This window comes from Hypanus sabinus, assembly GCF_030144855.1.
Source record: "Hypanus sabinus isolate sHypSab1 chromosome X1 unlocalized genomic scaffold, sHypSab1.hap1 SUPER_X1_unloc_16, whole genome shotgun sequence".
Lineage (NCBI taxonomy): Eukaryota > Metazoa > Chordata > Chondrichthyes > Myliobatiformes > Dasyatidae > Hypanus > Hypanus sabinus.
In genome coordinates, this window is record NW_026778964.1 from 368277 (window position 1) to 392796 (window position 24520).

The 24520-nt window shown below is 47.9% G+C and overlaps 1 protein-coding gene across 1 annotated transcript in view; it reads left to right on the forward strand.

Annotated features, from left to right (window-relative positions):
• Positions 1–24520, forward strand: part of LOC132385611 (ATP-citrate synthase-like) — a 174275-nt gene that overhangs the window by 141223 nt on the left and 8532 nt on the right. Inside the window, exons 28-31 of the mRNA XM_059957784.1 lie at positions 1128–1278; positions 4577–4720; positions 19054–19167; positions 22810–22892. Coding sequence (XP_059813767.1) covers positions 1128–1278; positions 4577–4720; positions 19054–19167; positions 22810–22892 — 492 coding nt within the window. The remainder of the gene's footprint in view (positions 1–1127; positions 1279–4576; positions 4721–19053; positions 19168–22809; positions 22893–24520) is intronic.

Genomic DNA, 24520 nt, shown 5'->3' on the forward strand with positions numbered 1-24520 from the left:
TCCTCCAGACCGAAATAGATTGCTGGTTCCAAATGGTTCCTCCCTTACCTCCTCAAAACCTCTCGAACACTGAAAGTCCCTGATAAAGTGGGTTTGGAGAGGACATTTCCTATCTCAGACCAGAGGGCACAGGTAGAGTGGATGTGGAGAGGATGTTTCCTATAGTGGGGGAGTCTAGGACCAGAGGACACAGATAGAGTGGATGTGGAGAGGATGTTTCCTACAGTGGGGGAGTCTAGGACCAGAGGACACAGATAGAGTGGATGTGGAGAGGATGTTTCCTATAGTGGGGGAGTCTAGGACCAGAGGACACAGATAGAGTGGATGTGGAGAGGATGTGTCCTATAGTGGGGGAGTCTAGGACCAGAGGACACAGATAGAGTGGATGTGGAGCGGATGTGTCCTATAGTGGGGGAGTCTAGGACCAGAGGACACAGATAGAGTGGATGTGGAGAGGATGTGTCCTATAGTGGGGGAGTCTAGGACCAGAGGACACAGATAGAGTGGATGTGGAGCGGATGTGTCCTATAGTGGGGGAGTCTAGGACCAGAGGACACAGATAGAGTGGATGTGGAGCGTGCACTGGGCTGTCCACACCACTCTTTGCAGAGTCCTGCGATTGAGGGAGGTACAGTTCCCATACCAGGCAGTGATGCAGTCAGTCAGGATGCTCCGAATTGTGCCCCTGTAGATTTGGGAGCCCATACCAAACTTCCTCAGCCATCTGAGGTAAAAGAGGCGTTGGTGAGTACAGACCACGTGAGTGATGTGGATGCTGAGGAATTTGAAGCTGTTCCCCCGCTCAACCCCAGATCCATTAATGTCAGTAGGGGTGAGCTTGTCTCCGCTCCTCCTGTAGTCCACAGCCAGCTCCTGTGTTTGGTGGTGTCAGCAGGTCAGGCAACGTCTGCGGAGAGGAATGAGCAGTCAATGTATCAGGCCCTTCATCAGGAGAATGAAGAAAGGTCTTTGCCCAAAATGTCGACAGCTCAGTCCTCTGCGCAGATACTGCTACGTTCCTCCAGCATAGATCTGCTGGTTGTAAGGGCGTAACAAACGCAAAATAAATTTAATTTTCTTTCTCGCTCCTTGCCCGTGTGGGGTACTAATCTTGCCTTCCCTTCAAGGTTGCCGAAACACGCCTGTCAGTTCATCGAGATGTGCCTGATGGTGACGGCCGACCATGGGCCAGCCGTCTCCGGGGCTCACAACACCATCGTGTGCGCCCGGGCCGGGAAGGACCTGATCTCCAGCCTCACGTCCGGCCTTCTGACCATTGTGAGTCACCCCGGGCGCGCGTTAAACGCGGAGATTTTAACCCGCCTGCCTTCGCTGCTCTTCGGTTTTCTGGTTTTATTTTAAACTAGTCGGTACGGGACCTCGAGCTGTCAGAATAGCAAAGTGGTAAGGTGGACACACAAAGCTCAGTGTTAGCGTGTAACTGAGATTGATGCACCGAGCGATACCTGCTCTTCGTCATTTTTCAATTAACTGCCTACTCACCTGTGCCTAATATTTAGGTGGCCGCCAGGGTGTCTAGTGATCCCCCGGCTGCTGCAGCCTGCCCACTTCGAGGTTCGATGTGTTGTGCGTTCAGAGACGCTCTCCAGCCCACCGCCGTTCGAGCGCCTAGTTATGAGTTATCAGGGCCTCAAACAGTACTTCCGGGTGGGGCAACACTTCACTTGTGAGTCTGTCGGGGACATCGATTGCATCCAGTGTTCCCGGTGCGGCGGCCTCTACGTCAGTGAGACCCGACGCAGATTGGGGGACCGCTTCGTTGAGCACCTCTACTCCGTCCGCCACAACAGACGGGATCTCCCGGTTGCCACCCACTTCAACTCTGCCTCTCGTTCCCATTCAGATAAGTCCATACAGGGCCTCCTCTACAGGCCAGACTCAGGTTGGAGGAGCAACAGCTCATATACCGTCTGGGTAGTTTCCAGCCCCTTGGAATGAACATCGAATTCTCCAACTTCCGGTAACTCCCTCTCCCTTCCACCATCTCATTTTCACTCTGCCTCCTCTTCTAGCTGCCTATCACCTCTCTCATGACTCCGCCTCCTTCTACTTCCCATAGTGCTTTCCCCTTACATTCCTTCTTCACCTCTCCGGCCTATCCCCTCCCTGCTTCCCCTCCCTCACCCCTTGATCTTTCCTCTGATTGGTTTTCCACCTGACACCTTCCACCCTCCCCCTATCTTCTTTATAGGACTCCTGCTCCCTCCCTCTTCAGTCCTGACGAAGGGTCTCGGCCCGAAACGTTGACTGCTCATTTCCACGGATGCTGCCCGACCTGCTGAGTTCCTCCAGATTGTTGGTACGTTTTTGTTTGACCACAGCAACTGCGGTGTACTTTGTGTTCATCTCAGTTGCTGTCAGCTCGAGCCAGTCTGGCCGTTCCCCTCTGACCTCTCTCGCTAACGCACAACTGCCGCTCATTGGAAGGTTCTGGTTTTTTCGCACCATTCCCTGTAAACTCCGGAAAACAGGGGTTCCACGGGCCCCTTGCTGAATGGCATTGGTCCGTGGCATCAGGAGGGGTCTGGAATCCCCTGCTGTAGAGGCTGTTGTGCGTGAAAATTCCGGAAGATTCAGCGGTTTCTAAGATACTCAAACCACCCCATCTGGCACCAGCAATCAGTCCACAGTCATAGTCACTTGGATCACATTTCTTCCCCAATCTGATGTTTGGTCTATGTCTGCGTGCTTTTATTCATTGGGTTGCTGCCACGCGATCGGCTGATGAGATACAGTTGCGAGAAAGTTTGTGAACCCTTTGCAGTACCCTGGTTTTCTGTATTAATTACTCACAAAATGTGGTCTGATCTTCATTTAAATCACAATAATAGACAAACGCAATCTGCCTAAACTAATAACATACAAACAATAGCGGAACAAGTGCTACACCTGCCCTTACACTTCCTCCCTCGCCACCATTCAGGTCCCCAGACAGTCCTTCCAGGTGAGGCGACACTTCACCTGTGAGTCGGCTGGTGTGGTATACTGCGTCCGGTGCTCCCGGTGTGGCCTTTTATATATTGGTGAGACCCAGCGGAGACTGGGAGTCCGTTTTGCTGAACACCGACGCTCGGTCCGCCAGAGAAAGCAGGATCTCCCAGTGGCCACACATTTTAATTCCACATCCCATTCCCATTCTGATATGTCTATCCATGGCCTCCTCTACTGTCAAAATGAATCCAAATTCAGGTTGGAGGAACAACACCTTATATACCGGCTGGGTAGCCTCTAACCTGATGGCATGAACATTGATTTCTCTAACTTCCGTTAATGCCCCTCCTCCCCTTCTTACCCCATCCCTGACATATTTAGTTGTTCGCCTGTTCTCCATCTCCCTCTGGTGCTCCCCTCCCCCTTTCTTTCTCCCGAGGCCTCCCGTCCCATGATCCTTTCCCTTCTCCAGCTCAGTATCACTTTCACCAATCACCTTTCCAGCTCTTAGCTTCATCACACCCCCTTCGGTCTTCTATCATTTCGCATTTCCCCCTCCCCCTACTACTTTCAAATCTCTTACTATCTTTCCTTTTGGTTAGTCCTGACGAAGGGTCTCGGCCCGAAACGTCGACAGTGCTTCTCCCTATAGATGCTGCCTGGCCTGCTGTGTTCCACCAGCATTTTGTGTGTGTTGTACAAACAATAGTACAGGTTTCCCCCGCTATCCAAAGGCAGAGCATTCCTATGAAACCATTTGTAAGCAAAACATTGTGGGCCGAAGGGCCTGTAATGTGCTGTACTATTCTATGTTCTATGTAAGTCGAAATGTTTCTACAGAAGTGGTTTGCCATTGCCACCTTCTGGACAGAAATGGACCCCCCCCCCAGCCATTATCAATACTTCAGAGATTGTCTGCCTGGCGTCAGTGGTCGCATCACCAGGACTCGTGATCTGCACCGGCTGCTCGTACGACCATCCACCACCTGGTCCCGTGGTTTCGCGTGACCCTGATCGGGGGGGGGGGGGGCTAAGCAAGTGCTACCCCTCGCCCAGGATGACCCGCAGGCTAGTGGAGGAGGTCATCGAGGTTTTCTGCATTTTACGTATAGGTTCAGACTGTGCTCTGTGGACTTTGTTTCTCAATCCTACAGTTTTTTTTATATTCTATGTTTCTCACCTGTCCTCTCTCTTTTTTTTTGTGTGGGAGGGGAAAGGGATTGGGGGGAGGACTGATGCTCTTGTCTTGTTTGTGAGTTTCTTTCCGCAGGAAGAGGGGGTACTCGGAGCCTGATGTTCTTTCTGTGTTTCATTCTGGAGGAGGGGTTCGGGTGGGGTGGAGGGTCGATGTTCATGTTGAGTTCTTGTGTTTTTTTGCACGGGGAGGGGGGTATTTTGGGGGCCTGTGTTCTTGTTTCCTTTTTTGGGGGGGTGGGGTGATAATTGTGTTGCCGTTCTCTCGGTTTTGTGACTGTCTGGAGAAGGAGAATCTCAGAGTTGTATACTTGCACAGTAAATGACGTATCTCCACCCTGCCGCCCCACGATTATTTGAAGAGTTGCTGGGACAGGCGCCCCTGAGCTAATGCGCCGCCCGTGACTTGGGTCTGTTTACCCTTCTGCAGGGCGACCGGTTCGGAGGTGCGCTGGACGCGGCCGCCAAGCAGTTCAGCAAGGCCTTTGACAGCAGCCTCATCGCGATGGACTTTGTCAACAAGATGAAGAAGGAAGGGAGGCTGATCATGGGGATCGGACACCGGGTGAAGTCGGTGAGTTCTAACCCTGATTGCACTCCAGTCGTTGAGGCTCGCGAACCTCCAAACCAGGGCAAGACAGAAGTGTGTGTGGTTTATTGCAGGGAATTTGTGTACAACAGACACCATGCTGTAATTACATAGGGTCCCATTGGAACTCTATCAGATATTGTGTAGGGTCCCGTTGGAACTCTATCAGATATTGTGTAGGGTCCCGTTGGAACTGTATCAGGAGTATTGTGTAGGGTCCCGTTGGAACTGTATCAGGAGTATTGTGTAGGGTCCCATTGGAACTCTATCAGATATTGTGTAGGGTCCCATTGGAACTCTATCCGGTATTGTGTAGGGTCCCGTTGGAACTGTATCAGAATATTGTGTAGGGTCCCATTGGAACTGTATCAGGAGTATTGTGTAGGGTCCCGTTGGAACTGCATCAGATATTGTGTAGGGTCCCGTTGGAACTGTATCAGAATATTGTGTAGGGTCCCGTTGGAACTGTATCAGAATATTGTGTAGGGTCCCGTTGGAACTGCATCAGATATTGTGTAGGGTCCCGTTGGAACTGTATCAGAATATTGTGTAGGGTCCCGTTGGAACTGCATCAGATATTGTGTAGGGTCCCGTTGGAACTGTATCAGGAGTATTGTGTAGGGTCCCGTTGGAACTGCATCAGATATTGTGTAGGGTCCCGTTGGAACTGTATCAGAATAATGTGTAGGGTCCCGTTGGAACTGCATCAGATATTGTGTAGGGTCCCATTGGAACTGTATCAGGAGTATTGTGTAGGGTCCCGTTGGAACTGTATCAGAATATTGTGTAGGGTCCCGTTGGAACTGCATCAGATATTGTGTAGGGTCCCGTTGGAACTGTATCAGAATATTGTGTAGGGTCCCGTTGGAACTGCATCAGATATTGTGTAGGGTCCCGTTGGAACTGTATCAGAATATTGTGTAGGGTCCCGTTGGAACTGCATCAGATATTGTGTAGGGTCCCGTTGGAACTGTAACAGGAGTATTGTGTAGGGTCCCGTTGGAACTGTATCAGAATATTGTGTAGGGTCCCGTTGGAACTGCATCAGATATTGTGTAGGGTCCCGTTGGAACTGTATCAGAATATTGTGTAGGGTCCTGTTGGAACTGCATCAGATATTGTGTAGGGTCCCGTTGGAACTGTATCAGAATATTGTGTAGGGTCCCGTTGGAACTGTATCAGAATATTGTGTAGGGTCCCGTTGGAACTGTATCAGAATATTGTGTAGGGTCCCGTTGGAACTGCATCAGATATTGTGTAGGGTCCCGTTGGAACTGTATCAGAATATTGTGTAGGGTCCCGTTGGAACTGCATCAGATATTGTGTAGGGTCCCGTTGGAACTGCATCAGATATTGTGTAGGGTCCCGTTGGAACTGTATCAGATATTGTGTAGGGTCCCGTTGGAACTGCATCAGATATTGTGTAGGGTCCCGTTGGAACTGCATCAGATATTGTGTAGGGTCCCGTTGGAACTCTATCAGGAGTATTGTGTAGGGTCCCGTTGGAACTGTATCAGAATATTGTGTAGGGTCCCGTTGGAACTGCATCAGATATTGTGTAGGGTCCCGTTGGAACTGTATCAGAATATTGTGTAGGGTCCTGTTGGAACTGCATCAGATATTGTGTAGGGTCCCGTTGGAACTGTATCAGAATATTGTGTAGGGTCCCGTTGGAACTGTATCAGGAGTATTGTGTAGGGTCCCGTTGGAACTGCATCAGATATTGTGTAGGGTCCCGTTGGAACTGTATCAGAATATTGTGTAGGGTCCCGTTGGAACTGCATCAGATATTGTGTAGGGTCCCGTTGGAACTGTATCAGAATATTGTGTAGGGTCCCGTTGGAACTGCATCAGATATTGTGTAGGGTCCCGTTGGAACTGTATCAGAATATTGTGTAGGGTCCCGTTGGAACTGCATCAGATATTGTGTAGGGTCCCGTTGGAACTGTATCAGAATATTGTGTAGGGTCCCGTTGGAACTGCATCAGATATTGTGTAGGGTCCCGTTGGAACTGTATCAGGAGTATTGTGTAGGATCCCGTTGGAACTGCATCAGATATTGTGTAGGGTCCCGTTGGAACTGTATCAGGAGTATTGTGTAGGATCCCGTTGGAACTGCATCAGATATTGTGTAGGGTCCCGTTGGAACTGTATCAGGAGTATTGTGTAGGGTCCCATTGGAACTGCATCAGATATTGTGTAGGGTCCCGTTGGAACTGTATCAGGAGTATTGTGTAGGGTCCCGTTGGAACTGTATCAGAATATTGTGTAGGGTCCCGTTGGAACTGCATCAGATATTGTGTAGGGTCCCGTTGGAACTGTATCAGAATATTGTGTAGGGTCCCGTTGGAACTGCATCAGATATTGTGTAGGGTCCCGTTGGAACTGTATCAGAATATTGTGTAGGGTCCCGTTGGAACTGCATCAGATATTGTGTAGGGTCCCGTTGGAACTGTATCAGAATATTGTGTAGGGTCCCGTTGGAACTGCATCAGATGTCCCGTTGGAACTGTATCAGGAGTATTGTGTAGGATCCCGTTGGAACTGCATCAGATATTGTGTAGGGTCCCGTTGGAACTGTATCAGGAGTATTGTGTAGGATCCCGTTGGAACTGCATCAGATATTGTGTAGGGTCCCGTTGGAACTGTATCAGGAGTATTGTGTAGGGTCCCATTGGAACTGCATCAGATATTGTGTAGGGTCCCGTTGGAACTGTATCAGGAGTATTGTGTAGAGTCCCGTTGGAACTGTATCAGATATTGTGTAGGGTCCCTTTGGAACTGTATCAGAATATTGTGTAGGGTCCAGTTGGAACTGCATCAGATATTGTGTAGGGTCCCGTTGGAACTGTATCAGAATATTGTGTAGGGTCCCGTTGGAACTGCATCAGATATTGTGTAGGGTCCCGTTGGAACTGTATCAGGAGTATTGTGTAGGGTCCTGTTGGAACTGCATCAGATATTGTGTAGGGTCCCGTTGGAACTGTATCAGAATATTGTGTTAGGGTCCCGTTGGAACTGTATCAGGAGTATTGTGTAGGGTCCCGTTGGAACTGTATCAGGAGTATTGTGTAGGGTCCCGTTGGAACTGTATCAGAATATTGTGTAGGGTCCCGTTGGAACTTCATCAGATATTGTGTAGGGTCCCGTTGGAACTGTATCAGGAGTATTGTGTAGGGTCCCATTGGAACTGCATCAGATATTGTGTAGGGTCCCGTTGGAACTGTATCAGGAGTATTGTGTAGAGTCCCGTTGGAACTGTATCAGATATTGTGTAGGGTCCCTTTGGAACTGTATCAGAATATTGTGTAGGGTCCCGTTGGAACTGCATCAGATATTGTGTAGGGTCCCGTTGGAACTGTATCAGAATATTGTGTAGGGTCCCGTTGGAACTGCATCAGATATTGTGTAGGGTCCCGTTGGAACTGTATCAGAATATTGTGTAGGGTCCCGTTGGAACTGCATCAGATATTGTGTAGGGTCCCGTTGGAACTGTATCAGAATATTGTGTAGGGTCCCGTTGGAACTGCATCAGATGTCCCGTTGGAACTGTATCAGGAGTATTGTGTAGGATCCCGTTGGAACTGCATCAGATATTGTGTAGGGTCCCGTTGGAACTGTATCAGGAGTATTGTGTAGGATCCCGTTGGAACTGCATCAGATATTGTGTAGGGTCCCGTTGGAACTGTATCAGGAGTATTGTGTAGGGTCCCATTGGAACTGCATCAGATATTGTGTAGGGTCCCGTTGGAACTGTATCAGGAGTATTGTGTAGAGTCCCGTTGGAACTGTATCAGATATTGTGTAGGGTCCCTTTGGAACTGTATCAGAATATTGTGTAGGGTCCAGTTGGAACTGCATCAGATATTGTGTAGGGTCCCGTTGGAACTGTATCAGAATATTGTGTAGGGTCCCGTTGGAACTGCATCAGATATTGTGTAGGGTCCCGTTGGAACTGTATCAGGAGTATTGTGTAGGGTCCTGTTGGAACTGCATCAGATATTGTGTAGGGTCCCGTTGGAACTGTATCAGAATATTGTGTTAGGGTCCCGTTGGAACTGTATCAGGAGTATTGTGTAGGGTCCCGTTGGAACTGTATCAGGAGTATTGTGTAGGGTCCCGTTGGAACTGTATCAGAATATTGTGTAGGGTCCCGTTGGAACTTCATCAGATATTGTGTAGGGTCCCGTTGGAACTGTATCAGGAGTATTGTGTAGGGTCCCGTTGGAACTGCATCAGATATTGTGTAGGGTCCCGTTGGAACTGTATCAGGAGTATTGTGTAGGGTCCCGTTGGAACTGTATCAGGAGTATTGTGTAGGGTCCCGTTGGAACTGCATCAGATATTGTGTAGGGTCCCGTTGGAACTGTATCAGAATATTGTGTAGGGTCCCGTTGGAACTGTATCAGATATTGTGTAGGGTCCCGTTGGAACTGCATCAGATATTGTGTAGGGTCCCGTTGGAACTGCATCAGATATTGAGTAGGGTCCCGTTGGAACTGTGTCAGAATATTGTGTAGGGTCCCGTTGGAACTGCATCAGATATTGTGTAGGGTCCCGTTGGAACTGCATCAGAATATTGTGTAGGGTCCCGTTGGAACTGTATCAGGAGTATTGTGTAGGATCCCGTTGGAACTGCATCAGATATTGTGTAGGGTCCCGTTGGAACTGTATCAGGAGTATTGTGTAGGATCCCGTTGGAACTGCATCAGATATTGTGTTGGGTCCCGTTGGAACTGTATCAGGAGTATTGTGTAGGGTCCCATTGGAACTGCATCAGATATTGTGTAGGGTCCCGTTGGAACTGCATCAGATATTGTGTAGGGTCCCGTTGGAACTGTATCAGGAGTATTGTGTAGGGTCCCGTTGGAACTGCATCAGATATTGTGTAGGGTCCCGTTGGAACTGTATCAGAATAATGTGTAGGGTCCCGTTGGAACTGCATCAGATATTGTGTAGGGTCCCATTGGAACTGTATCAGGAGTATTGTGTAGGGTCCCGTTGGAACTGTATCAGAATATTGTGTAGGGTCCCGTTGGAGCTGCATCAGATATTGTGTAGGGTCCCGTTGGAACTGTATCAGAATATTGTGTAGGGTCCCGTTGGAACTGCATCAGATATTGTGTAGGGTCCCGTTGGAACTGTATCAGAATATTGTGTAGGGTCCCGTTGGAACTGCATCAGATATTGTGTAGGGTCCCGTTGGAACTGTAACAGGAGTATTGTGTAGGGTCCCGTTGGAACTGTATCAGAATATTGTGTAGGGTCCCGTTGGAACTGCATCAGATATTGTGTAGGGTCCCGTTGGAACTGTATCAGAATATTGTGTAGGGTCCTGTTGGAACTGCATCAGATATTGTGTAGGGTCCCGTTGGAACTGTATCAGAATATTGTGTAGGGTCCCGTTGGAACTGTATCAGAATATTGTGTAGGGTCCCGTTGGAACTGTATCAGAATATTGTGTAGGGTCCCGTTGGAACTGCATCAGATATTGTGTAGGGTCCCGTTGGAACTGTATCAGAATATTGTGTAGGGTCCCGTTGGAACTGCATCAGATATTGTGTAGGGTCCCGTTGGAACTGCATCAGATATTGTGTAGGGTCCCGTTGGAACTGTATCAGATATTGTGTAGGGTCCCGTTGGAACTGCATCAGATATTGTGTAGGGTCCCGTTGGAACTCTATCAGGAGTATTGTGTAGGGTCCCGTTGGAACTGTATCAGAATATTGTGTAGGGTCCCGTTGGAACTGCATCAGATATTGTGTAGGGTCCCGTTGGAACTGTATCAGAATATTGTGTAGGGTCCTGTTGGAACTGCATCAGATATTGTGTAGGGTCCCGTTGGAACTGTATCAGAATATTGTGTAGGGTCCCGTTGGAACTGTATCAGAATATTGTGTAGGGTCCCGTTGGAACTGTATCAGAATATTGTGTAGGGTCCCGTTGGAACTGCATCAGATATTGTGTAGGGTCCCGTTGGAACTGCATCAGATATTGTGTATGGTCCCGTTGGAACTGTATCAGAATATTGTGTAGGGTCCCGTTGGAACTGCATCAGATATTGTGTAGGGTCCCGTTGGAACTGTATCAGGAGTATTGTGTAGGGTCCCGTTGGAACTGTATCAGGAGTATTGTGTAGGGTCCCGTTGGAACTGCATCAGATATTGTGTAGGGTCCCGTTGGAACTGTATCTGAATATTGTGTAGGGTCCCGTTGGAACTGCATCAGATATTGTGTAGGGTCCCGTTGGAACTGTATCAGAATATTGTGTAGGGTCCCGTTGGAACTGCATCAGATATTGTGTAGGGTCCCGTTGGAACTGTATCAGAATATTGTGTAGGGTCCCGTTGGAACTGCATCAGATATTGTGTAGGGTCCCGTTGGAACTGTATCAGAATATTGTGTAGGGTCCCGTTGGAACTGCATCAGATGTCCCGTTGGAACTGTATCAGGAGTATTGTGTAGGATCCCGTTGGAACTGCATCAGATATTGTGTAGGGTCCCGTTGGAACTGTATCAGGAGTATTGTGTAGGATCCCATTGGAACTGCATCAGATATTGTGTAGGGTCCCGTTGGAACTGTATCAGGAGTATTGTGTAGGGTCCCATTGGAACTGCATCAGATATTGTGTAGGGTCCCGTTGGAACTGTATCAGGAGTATTGTGTAGAGTCCCGTTGGAACTGTATCAGATATTGTGTAGGGTCCCTTTGGAACTGTATCAGAATATTGTGTAGGGTCCCGTTGGAACTGCATCAGATATTGTGTAGGGTCCCGTTGGAACTGTATCAGAATATTGTGTAGGGTCCCGTTGGAACTGCATCAGATATTGTGTAGGGTTCCGTTGGAACTGTATCAGGAGTATTGTGTAGGGTCCTGTTGGAACTGCATCAGATATTGTGTAGGGTCCCGTTGGAACTGTATCAGAATATTGTGTTAGGGTCCCTTTGGAACTGTATCAGGAGTATTGTGTAGGGTCCCGTTGGAACTGTATCAGGAGTATTGTGTAGGGTCCCGTTGGAACTGTATCAGAATATTGTGTAGGGTCCCGTTGGAACTGCATCAGATATTGTGTAGGGTCCCGTTGGAACTGTATCAGGAGTATTGTGTAGGGTCCCGTTGGAACTGCATCAGATATTGTGTAGGGTCCCGTTGGAACTGTATCAGGAGTATTGTGTAGGGTCCCGTTGGAACTGTATCAGGAGTATTGTGTAGGGTCCCGTTGGAACTGCATCAGATATTGTGTAGGGTCCCGTTGGAACTGTATCAGAATATTGTGTAGGGTCCCGTTGGAACTGCATCAGATATTGTGTAGGGTCCCGTTGGAACTGTATCAGAATATTGTGTAGGGTCCCGTTGGAACTGCATCAGATATTGTGTAGGGTCCCGTTGGAACTGTGTCAGAATATTGTGTAGGGTCCCGTTGGAACTGCATCAGATATTGTGTAGGGTCCCGTTGGAACTGTATCAGAATATTGTGTAGGGTCACGTTGGAACTGCATCAGATATTGTGTAGGGTCCCGTTGGAACTGTGTCAGAATATTGTGTAGGGTCCCGTTGGAACTGCATCAGATATTGTGTAGGGTCCCGTTGGAACTGTATCAGAATATTGTGTAGGGTCCCGTTGGAACTGCATCAGATATTGTGTAGGGTCCCGTTGGAACTGCATCAGATATTGTGTTGGGTCCCGTTGGAACTGTATCAGGAGTATTGTGTAGGGTCCCATTGGAACTGCATCAGATATTGTGTAGGGTCCCGTTGGAACTGTGTCAGAATATTGTGTAGGGTCCCGTTGGAACTGCATCAGATATTGTGTAGGGTCCCATTGGAACTGTATCAGAATATTGTGTAGGGTCCCATTGGAACTGCATCAGATATTGTGCAGGGTACCGTTGGAACTGTGTCCGAATATTGTGTAGGGTCCCGTTGGAACTGCATCAGATATTGTGTAGGGTCCCGTTGGAACTGTATCAGAATATTGTGTAGGGTCCCGTTGGAACTGCATCAGATATTGTGTAGGGTCCCGTTGGAACTGTATCAGGAGTATTGTGTAGGGTCCCGTTGGAACTGCATCAGATATTGTGTAGGGTCCCGTTGGAACTGTATCAGGAGTATTGTGTAGGGTCCCGTTGGAACTGTATCAGATATTGTGTAGGGTCCCGTTGGAACTGTATCAGGAGTATTGTGTAGGGTCCCGTTGGAACTGTATCAGGAGTATTGTGTAGGGTCCCGTTGTAACTGTATCAGGAGTATTGTGTAGGGTCCCGTTGGAACTGTATCAGGAGTATTGTGTAGGGTCCCGTTGGAACTGCATCAGGAGTATTGTATAGGGTCCCGTTGGAACTGCATCAGATATTGTGTAGGGTCCCGTTGGAACTGTATCAGATATTGTGTAGGGTCCCGTTGGAACTGTATCAGATATTGTGTAGGGTCCCGTTGGAACTGTATCAGATATTGTGTAGGGTCCCGTTGGAACTGTATCAGGAGTATTGTGTAGGGTCCCGTTGGAACTGTATCACGAGTATTGTGTAGGGTCCCGTTGGAACTGCATCAGATATTGTGTAGGGTCCCGTTGGAACTGTGTCAGAATATTGTGTAGGGTCCCGTTGGAACTGCATCAGATATTGTGTAGGGTCCCGTTGGAACTGTATCAGGAGTATTGTGTAGGGTCCCGTTGGAACTGCATCAGATATTGTGTAGGGTCCCGTTGGAACTGTATCAGGAGTATTGTGTAGGGTCCCATTGGAACTGCATCAGATATTGTGTAGGGTCCCGTTGGAACTGTGTCAGAATATTGTGTAGGGTCCCGTTGGAACTGCATCAGATATTGTGTAGGGTCCCGTTGGAACTGTATCAGAATATTGTGTAGGGTCCCGTTGGAACTGCATCAGATATTGTGTAGGGTCCCGTTGGAACTGTATCAGGAGTATTGTGTAGGGTCCCGTTGGAACTGCATCAGATATTGTGTAGGGTCCCGTTGGAACTGTATCAGGAGTATTGTGTAGGGTCCCGTTGGAACTGTATCAGATATTGTGTAGGGTCCCGTTGGAACTGTATCAGGAGTATTGTGTAGGGTCCCGTTGGAACTGTATCAGGAGTATTGTGTAGGGTCCCGTTGGAACTGTATCAGGAGTATTGTGTAGGGTCCCGTTGGAACTGCATCAGGAGTATTGTGTAGGGTCCCGTTGGAACTGCATCAGATATTGTGTAGGGTCCCGTTGGAACTGTATCAGATATTGTGTAGGGTCCCGTTGGAACTGTATCAGGAGTATTGTGTAGGGTCCCGTTGGAACTGTATCAGATATTGTGTAGGGTCCCGTTGGAACTGCATCAGGAGTATTGTGTAGGGTCCCGTTGGAACTGCATCAGATATTGTGTAGGGTCCCGTTGGAACTGCATCAGGAGTATTGTGTAGGGTCCCGTTGGAACTGCATCAGATATTGTGTAGGGTCCCGTTGGAACTGCATCAGGAGTATTGTGTAGGGTCCCGTTGGAACTGCATCAGATATTGTGTAGGGTCCCGTTGGAACTGTATCAGAATATTGTGTAGGGTCCCGTTGGAACTGCATCAGATATTGTGTAGGGTCCCGTTGGAACTGTATCAGAATATTGTGTAGGGTCCCGTTGGAACTGCATCAGATATTGTGTAGGGTCCCGTTGGAACTGTATCAGAATATTGTGTAGGGTCCCTTTGGAACTGCATCAGATATTGTGTAGGGTCCCGTTGGAACTGTAACAGGAGTATTGTGTAGGGTCCCGTTGGAACTGTATCAGAATATTGTGTAGGGTCCCGTTGGAACTGCATCAGATATTGTGTAGGGTCCCGTTGGAACTGTATCAGAATATTGTGTAGGGTCCTGTTGGAACTGCATCAGATATTGTGTAGGGTCCCGTTGGAACTGTATCAGAATATTGTGTAGGGTCCCGTTGGAACTGCATCAGATATTGTGTAGGGTCCCGTTGGAACTGTATCAGAATATTGTGTGCAGGTGCCTTGCTGTCTCCCAACTAAAACATGCATGGATGCAGTAAAGAGCACGGCAAAGGCTTGTGGGATTGACTTCTGGAAAGGTAAAGTCGCCGTCTGTAACAAGACAAGCCAGGCAGGGCGTACACTCTTTAGGTTCAGCTGAAATATTCGAAGTTCCCGTGGGATTCGACAGGACAAATGCAGGTTTGCCTGGGTCTCGTGCCCAGATGCAGTAATGGCTGGTGGGCAGGACTGTCTGGAAGTGCACTTTGGTTGAAGAAGTAGTCTATTTTCTAAAATCTGAGGCGCAAAGCGACTTCAGAGTCCTCGTGTAAGATTCCCTCAAGGTTAATTTGCATGTTGAGTTGGTGGTGCGGGAAGGCAAATACAATGTCAGCATTTATTTTGAGAAGGCTGAAATGTAAAAGCAGTGATATAATGTTGAGGCTTGAAAAGGCACTAGTGAGGCCTCGTTTGAAGTACTGTGAGCAGTTTTGGGCCCCTGATCTTGCAAAGGATGTGCTGAAACTGGAGAGGGTTCAAAGGAGGTTCATGAAGATGATTCTGGTATTGAAAGGCTTGTCATGTGAAGAGCGTCTGATGGCTCTGGTCCTGTATTCACTGGACCTCGCTGAAACCTATGAAATGGTGAAAGGTCTTGATAGAGTTGATGTGCAGAAGATGTTCCCTATGTTGGGGGAGTCTGAGACCGCAGGAGGCATAAATCCCGAGAGGCAGTATTTATGAACATTTGGAGAGGTACAATATGATTAGGAATAGTCAGCATGGCTTTATCAAAGGCAGGTCGTGCCTTACGAGCCTAGTTGAATTTTTTGAGGATGTGACTAAACACATTGCTGAAGGTAGAGCAGTAGATGTAGTGTATATGGATTTCAGCAAGGCATTTGATAAGGTACCCCATGCAAGGCTTTTTTGAGAAAGTAAGGAGGCGTGGGATCCAAGGGGACATTGCTTTGTGGATCCAGAACTGGCTTGCCCACAGAAGGCAAAGAGTGGTTGTAGACGGGTCATATTCTGCATGGAGGTCGGTGACCAGTGGTGTGCCTCAGGGATCTGTTCTGGGACCCCTACTCTATGTGATTTTTATAAATGACCTGGATGAGGAAGTGGAGGGATGGGTTAGTAAATTTGCTGATGACACAAAGGTTGGAGGTGTCGTGGATAGTGTGGAGGGCTGTCAGAGGTTACAGGGGGACATTGATAGGATGCAAAACTGGGCTGAGAAGTGGCAGATTGAGTTCAACCCAGACAAGTGTGAGGTGGTTCATTTTGGTAGGTCAAATATGATGGCAGAATATAGTATTAATGGTAATACTCTTGGCAGTGTGGAGGATCAGAGGGATCTTGGGGTCTGAGTCCATAGGACACTCAAAGCTGCTGTGCAGGTTGACTCTGTGGTTAAGAAGGCGTACGGTGTATTGGCCTTCATCAATCGTGGAATTGAGTTTCAGAGCTGAGAGGTAATGTTGCAGCTGCATAGGACCCTGGTCAGACCCCACTTGGAGTACTGTGCTCAGTTCTGGTCGCCTCACTACAGAAATGATGTGGAAACCATAGAAAGGGTGCGGAGGAGATTTACAAGGATGTTGCCTGGATTCAGGAGCGTGCCTTATGAGAATAGGTTGAGTGAACTCGGCCTTTTCAGCTTGGAGGGGCAGAGGATGAGAGGTGAACTGATAGAGGTGTACAAGATGATGAGAGGCATTGATCGTGTGGATAGTCAGAGGCTTTTTCCCTGAGCTAAAATGGTTGCCACAAGAGGGCACAGGTTTAAGTTGCTTGGAAGTAGGTACAGAGGGGATGTCAGGGTTGAGTTATTTATACAGAGAGTGGTGAGTGTGTGGAATGGGCTGCTGGCAACGGTGGTGGAGGTGGATACGATAGGGTCTTTTAAGAGACTGCTGGACAGGTACATGGAGCTCAGAAAAATAGAGGGCTATGGGTATCCCTTGGTAATTTCTAAGGTAAAGACATGTTCAGCACAGCTTTGTGGGCCGAAGGGCCTGTATTGTGCTGTAGGTTTTCTATGTTGCTGTGACACAGCCACAGAGTAGAGGGGTGTCATTTTAGAGTGGAGATGAGGAAGAATTTCTTCAGCCAGAGAGTGGTGAATTTGTGGAATTCGTTGCCACAGGCGGCCGTGCAGGCCAAGTCACTGGGTACATTTAAGGCTGGGGCTGTTAGATTCTTGATTGGTCAGGGCATGAAGGGATACGGGGAGACGGCAGGAGATTGGGGCTGAGAGGGGAAATGGATCAGCCATGATGAAAGGGTGGTGCAAATGTATCTTACCGGTCTCATGGATCTCCAGTATCAAAGCAGGTTGTTAGCCATACCGAACAGAGCTGATAAAGAGGGCATCCTTGGACTTCTGTGGTCAGGAGTGTTGTGGAGGTTCAGTGGGTTAGCGTCTTTTAGGTGGCAGGGTTAAAGGGGTAATCTTTTGACTCAGTGCGACTTTCCTTTGTTAATCCTAGAAATACGTTAGCTTAGGGCAGGATGACTGAGATATAATGCAGGTCCACAATCCCTTAACCGAAATTCTGAAATCCTAAAACTCTGAAATTCTAAAACTCTGAAATCCAAAAACTCTGAAATCCAAAAAACTCCGAAATCCGAAGCTTTCTTTCTCGCCAACAGCTGACGTCACTCAGGCGTGAGAGGCCGCCAGACATCAGTTGTGGCTCGGCGCTTGTACTGGTCACACGCGCATTTGCTGTTCGCTGATAATTTGCGTTCACTGTTGACTTTGTGTTAATTTTCACTGTGAAAATGTCCAAAAAGAGCTGCAGATACCCCAATGAGAGAAAGAGAAGGAAGCATCTATCATTATCAGTTACACAGAAAGTGGAGTTATTACAGAAGCTTGATCGTGGTGTGTCTGTGCGGTGTCTTACTGAAGAATATGGTGTCGGAACTAACCACTGTATATGATTTAAAGAAACAGAAAGACAAGTTACTGCAGATTTATAGTGACAGTGACATTTTACATTTATTCCAATAAGTCATTTACCACGTGTTTAATTTGGTTCGTTTGAAGCTGTATATTGTTCTATTGAATGTTTTAGTTGGAAATAATTTCTTTTCTTGTCATTATTCCCTAAACGATACAGTACAACAACTATTTACATTGTATTAGGTATTATAAGTAATCTAGAGATGTTTTAAAGTATACGGGAGGATGTCTGGTGCTGCGCAGGGTCATAAAGTCCACCCTCACTGAGACAGGTTAAATGAGGGACTTGAGCACATGTGTTTTTTTGGTATCCACGGGGGTGTCCCGGAACCAATAAGGAGGGATTCTGAAATCCAAAAAATCCTGAATTCCGAAATGCAACTGGCCCCAAGGATTTCATATAAGGGATTGTGGACCTGTATATTAAGTTAGACTGTAAGACGTCGGAGCATAATTCGGCCACTCACCCGAGTCTGCTCCATCGTTCCATCAGGGCTGATTTATTAACCCCCTCAACCCCAATACCCTGCCTTGTCCCTCCCTACCCCTCGGCACCCTCACTAATCAAGAACCTAGTTTAAATATAACATCCTCTCCACATCAACTCTATCTAGGCCTTTCAAAATTCGATAGGTTTCAATGAGATTCACCCCCCCCCTCCCATTCTTAGAAACTCCAGTGTATAGACTCAGAGCCATCAAGTGCTTGTCATGCGTTAACCCATTCATTCCCAGAATCACTCTTGTGAACCTCCTCTGTAGCCTCTGTAATACCAGCCCAACCTTCCTAAAATAAGCTGCCCGAATGTGCTTGCTGGGGTAGTGGGGTGGAGATACGTCTCTACCAAAGGAGGTGTGAGGCGCTCCTTCCCTCCGCTATCCTGTGGGTCACCCTTGGGCAAGGTGTAGCACCTGCTTAGCCCCCCCCCCCCCGATCAGGGTCAGGTGAAACCGTGGGGGCAGGTGGTGGACGGTCGTACGAGCAGCCGGTGCAGATCACAAGTCCTGGTGATGCGACCACTGACGCCAGGCAGACAATCTCTGAAGAGTATTGATAATGGCTGGGGGTCACCCGACTTGTAAAAACACTGTCTGGGAGAAGGCGATGGCCAACCACTTCTGTAAAAAAAAATTTACAAGAGCAATCATGGTCATGAAAAGACCGTGATCGCCCATGTCATACGACGCGGCCCGTAATGATGATGTCATATGACACCGCGCATAATGATGACTGCAAGTGTGGTCTGACCGATGCCTTCAGATCAAGTATGTCTTATAGTTAATGCTGTTTTTGTGTCTGTGTGTGTGTGTATATATTTATATACTTGTTGCATTGTGGGCTGTGGTGACGAGTCAAACTTCCCTGGTTGCAGATTAATAACCCGGACATGCGAGTGCAGATATTGAAGGACTTTGTGAAACAGCATTTCCCGGCGACGCCTCTCCTCGACTACGCGCTGGAAGTGGAGAAGATCACCACGTCCAAGGTGAGGAGCTAACCTCGGTCCGCAGAAACCCGGCGGGCACGCGGATTCATTACCGGTATGTTGGCGGTACACGACCCTGAGATCCACCTTCCCCTCGACCAGCCACGAAACAAAGAATACATTAAACCCCCAACGAGCAAGCAAAAAACACGGGGAAAAAGTCACGCAAACAGCAGGAAAACAAAGGGAAAATGCACGGAGTAGTGAACCACAGGGTCATTGACGCAGTTTATTCCCACTCTTTGGGTCCCGGCAAACTTTGGCGACGTCCTTCGGACGGTTCACGAAACTACTGCCCTTAGTTCTCCTTCTTTCAAAGATGATTCTGCTGCTAAACTGTGTGCATTTGGAACCTGTGGTTTTCATTTTGATGGTCCCAAAGAGTTGCGGATAAGCGACAGGTTGTGGCTGGAGGCTTGATGCTTGCCAAAGCTTGGACCCCAGCCGTTCATGGTCTTTGTTGTTAACAACTTGCGTCAAATGAACTAAATGTCCTGTCTCTGAGGATCCGACGAATCGATGCAGTTATAAAGAAGGCAAGACAGCGGCTATACTTTATTAGGAGTTTGAGGAGATTTGGTATGTCAACAAATACACTCAAAAACATCTCCAGTTGTACCGTGGAGAGCATTCTGACAGGCTGCACCACCATCTGGTATTTAGGGGGAGGGGGGCTACACAGGACTGAAAGAAGCTGCAGATGGTCATAAACTTAGTTGGCTCCATCTTGGGTACTAGTCTACAAAGTACCCAGGACATCTTCAAAGAGCGGTGTCTCAGAAAGGCAGCGTCCATTATTAAGGACCTCCAGCACCCAGGGCATGCCCTTTTCTCACTGTTACCATCAGGGAGGGGGTACAGGAGCCTGAAGACACACACTCAGCGATTCAGGAACAACTTCTTCCCCTCTGCCATCAGGGAGGAGGTACAGGAGACTGAAGACACACACTCAGCGATTCAGGAACAACTTCTTCCCCTCTGCCATCAGGGAGGAGGTACAGGAGCCTGAAGACACACACTCAACGATTCAGGAACAGCTTCTTCCCCTCTGCCTTCCAATTCCTAAATGGACATTGAACTCATGAACACTACCTCACTTTTTAGTATATATTATTGTTTTTTGCATGATTTTTAGTTTATTCAATATAAGTATACTGTAATTGATTGACTTATTTATTATTTTTATTTTTATTTTTTTTTCCTCTTCTATATTATGTGTTTCTTGAGCTGCTGCTGCTAAGTTAACAAATTTCAGGATGCATGCCGGTGATAATAAACCTGATTCTGATATTTACGAGTTTGCTGTTGATTTTTGGGGTGGGGAGGAAGTAAAAACACTAAGTGGGATCTCAGAGAAAGATGTAAAAGGGCTTCGGAGGTGAGCAAGAGCTCGACAGTTGTACTGTAAGCTGGGAATTACAAAATCAGAATCAAGCTTAATATCGCAGGCAAATGTCATGAAATTTGTTGTTTTGCAGCAGCAGAACACAGCAATACATAATTTAAAAAGCTATAAGTTACAAGAAGGAAAAACGATAAGGTTTTTCAAGAGACTCCTGGATGGCTACATGGAGCTTAGAAAAATAGAGGGCTGTGGGTAAAGCCTCGGTAGTTCTAAGGTAGGGAGATGTTCGGCACAGCTTTGTGGGCTGAAGGGCCTGTATTGTGCTGTAGGTTTTCTGTATTTCTGTTTATAATTTAAATTAAATAAATAGTGCAAAAAGAGAGCAAAAGAAAATAATGAGGGAACATCACTGTCCGTTCAGAAACCTGATGGCAGAGGGGAAGAAGCTGCTCCTGAATCGTTGAGTGTGTGTGTCTTCAGGCTCCTGTACCTCCTCCCTGATGGCAGAGGGGAAGAAGCTGTTCCAGAATCGTTGAGTGTGTGTGTCTTCAGGCTCCTGTACCTCCTCCCTGATGGCAGAGGGGAAGAAGCTGTTCCTGAATCGTTGAGTGTGTGTCTTCAGGCTCCTGTACCTCCTCCCTGATGGCAGAGGGGAAGAAGCTGTTCCTGAATCGTTGAGTGTGTGTCTTCAGGCTCCTGTACCTCCTCCCTGATGGCAGAGGGGAAGAAGCTGTTCCTGAATCGTTGAGTGTGTGTGTCTTCAGGCTCCTGTACCTCCTCCCTGATGGCAGAGGGGAAGAAGCCGTTCCTGAATCGTTGAGTGTGTGTCTTCAGGCTCCTGTACCTCCTCCCTGATGGCAGAGGGGAAGAAGCTGTTCCTGAATCGTTGAGTGTGTGTGTCTTCAGGCTCCTGTACCTCCTCCCTGATGGCAGAGGGGAAGAAGCTGTTCCTGAATCGCTGAGTGTGTGTCTTCAGGCTCCTGTACCTCCTCCCTGATGGCAGAGGGGAAGAAGCTGTTCCAGAATCGTTGAGTGTGTGTGTCTTCAGGCTCCTGTACCTCGTCCCTGATGGCAGAGGGGAAGAATCTGTTCCTGAATCGCTGAGTGTGTGTCTTCAGGCTCCTGTACCTCCTCCCTGATGGCAGAGGGGAAGAAGCTGTTCCTGAATCGTTGAGTGTGTGTCTTCAGGCTCCTGTACCTCCTCCCTGATGGCAGAGGGGAAGAAGCTGTTCCTGAATCGTTGAGTGTGTGTCTTCAGGCTCCTGTACCTCCTCCCTGATGGCAGAGGGGAAGAAGCCGTTCCTGAATCGTTGAGTGTGTGTCTTCATGCTCCTGTACCTCCTCCCTGATGGCAGAGGGGAAGAAGCTGTTCCTGAATCGTTGAGTGTGTGTGTCTTCAGGCTCCTGTACCTCCTCCCTGATGGCAGAGGGGAAGAAGCTGTTCCTGAATCGCTGAGTGTGTGTCTTCAGGCTCCTGTACCTCCTCCCTGATGGCAGAGGGGAAGAAGCTGTTCCAGAATCGTTGAGTGTGTGTGTCTTCAGGCTCCTGTACCTCGTCCCTGATGGCAGAGGGGAAGAATCTGTTCCTGAATCGCTGAGTGTGTGTCTTCAGGCTCCTGTACCTCCTCCCTGATGGCAGAGGGGAAGAAGCTGTTCCTGAATCGTTGAGTGTGTGCCTTCAGGCTCCTGTACCTCCTCCCTGATGGCAGAGGGGAAGAAGCTGTTCCTGAATCGTTGAGTGTGTGTCTTCAGGCTCCTGTACCTCCTCCCTGATGGCAGAGGGGAAGAAGCCGTTCCTGAATCGTTGAGTGTGTGTCTTCATGCTCCTGTACCTCCTCCCTGATGGCAGAGGGGAAGAAGCCGTTCCTGAATCGTTGAGTGTGTGTCTTCATGCTCCTGTACCTCCTCCCTGATGGTAGCAATGAGAAGAGGGCATGTCCTGGGTGATGGGGGTCCTTAATGATGGACGCCACCTTTATACGGCATCGTTCCTTGAAGATGTCCTGGGTGCTGGGGAGGCTGGTGCCCTTGATGGAGCAGACTAATCTTAAAACTTTCTGCAGCTTACTTCGATGCTGTGCAGTAGCCCCACCACAGCAGACGGTGATGCGTCCAGTCAGAATACTCTGCACGGCACGTCTGTAGAAGTTTCCGAGCGCTTCAGTTGACAGACCTAATCTCTTCAAATGCCTAATGAAAAACAGCCGCCATCTTGCCTTTATGGCTGCGGCGGTCGCTGGGATGTTGACCCCCAATTTCAGACGGTCAGTGAATGGTAACTACTACTTTTGTTTCAGAAACCAAATCTTATCCTGAACGTAGACGGCTTTATCGGTGTCGCAATGGTCGATCTGCTGAGGAACTGCGGTGCGTTCACAAGGTGAGTGTTTTCCTGATTGGGTTCAATTATCTGGTTCAGATGCAGATTTCTTTTTTTTTAAAAAAGCTTTCGTTTTTATACCGTTTCTGTATTCAGATGTCCCACTGTGTCGCAGGGTCATGTAAATACTTCTGAAGGCTGCGTTATTTGTTAAACCAATTTTTAAAAAATAATATTGGGAGCAACGGTGGCGGTCTAGCCCGACGTCATTACTGCTCGGGATGTCCCGCTTAGGGAGTTCAATTCCAACGCTGTTTGGACGATGCTTGGGCCGAGTTGTTCTCCGATCTCTGATGGGGTGGTAAATTGGAGTAGTAAGTATGCAGATGGTACTAAGATAGGTGGCGTTGTGGATAATTCAGATTTAGTTTATTGTCATTTAGAAACCACAAATGCAATGCAGTTAAAAAATGAGACAAAGTTCCCCCAGAATGATATCACAAAAGCACACGACAAAACAGACTACACCAGAAAATCCACGTAACGTTTGGCAATCCCCAATCCAGAGTCCGGAGAGGCTGCTGTGTATTAATATCGCGCTACCGTCTTAGCACGTTCCATGGAAAGGAGCTCCAAACCCACCAGACAGAACATCAAAAACTAAAGCTACAAGACCTGCACAAAACCACATAGTTACAACATATAGTTACAACAGTGCAAACAATAGCATAATTGATTAAAAAAACAGACCACGGGCACCGTAAAAATAGCCCAAAGATGTTAAAGGTCTATAAGTTCAAAAGAAATCACCACAGTTTCCACAAGCCCCCAGGGTCCCGACAGACTCGCCATTCCACACCGGCAGCAGAAGGGAATACCCCCGCTATATAGGTTTTTCAAAGCTTGCAGAGAAATTTAGGCCAGTTAGAAGAGTGGGCTGAACGATGGCAGATGGAGTTTAATGCTGGTAAGTGTGAGGTGCTACATTTTGGTAGGACTAATCAAAATAGGACATACATGGTAAATGGTAGGGCATTGAGGAATGCAGTAGAACAGAGTGATCTGGGAATAACAGTGCATAGTTCCCTGAAGGTGGAATCTCATGTGGTTAGGTTGGTGAAGAAAGCTTGGTATATTGGCCTTTACAAATCAGAGCATTGAGTATAGGAGTTGGGATGTAATGTTAAAATTGTACAAGGCATTGGTGAGGCCAAATTTGGAGTATTGTGTACAGTTCTGGTCACCGAATTATAGAAAGGATGTTAACAAATTAGAGAGAGTACAGAGAAGATTTACTAGAATGTTACCTGGGTTTCAGCACCTAAGTTACAGAGAAAGGTTGAACAAGTTAGGTCTTTATTCTTTGGAGCGTAGAAGGTTGAGGGGGGGACTTGAAAGAGGTATTTAAAATTATGAGGGGGATAGATAGGGTTGAAGTGGATAGGCTTTTTCCATTGAGAGTAGGGGAGATTCAAACAAGAGGACATGAGTTGAGAGTTAGGGGGCAAAAGTTTAGGGGTAACACGAGGGGGATCTTCTTTACTCAGAGAGTGGTAGCTGTGTGGAACGAGCTTCCAGTAGAAGTGGTAGAGGCAGGTTTGGTATTGTCATTTAAGGTAAAATTGGATAGGTATTCGGACAGGGAAGGAATGGAGGGTTATGGGCCGAGTGCAGGTCGGTGGGACCAG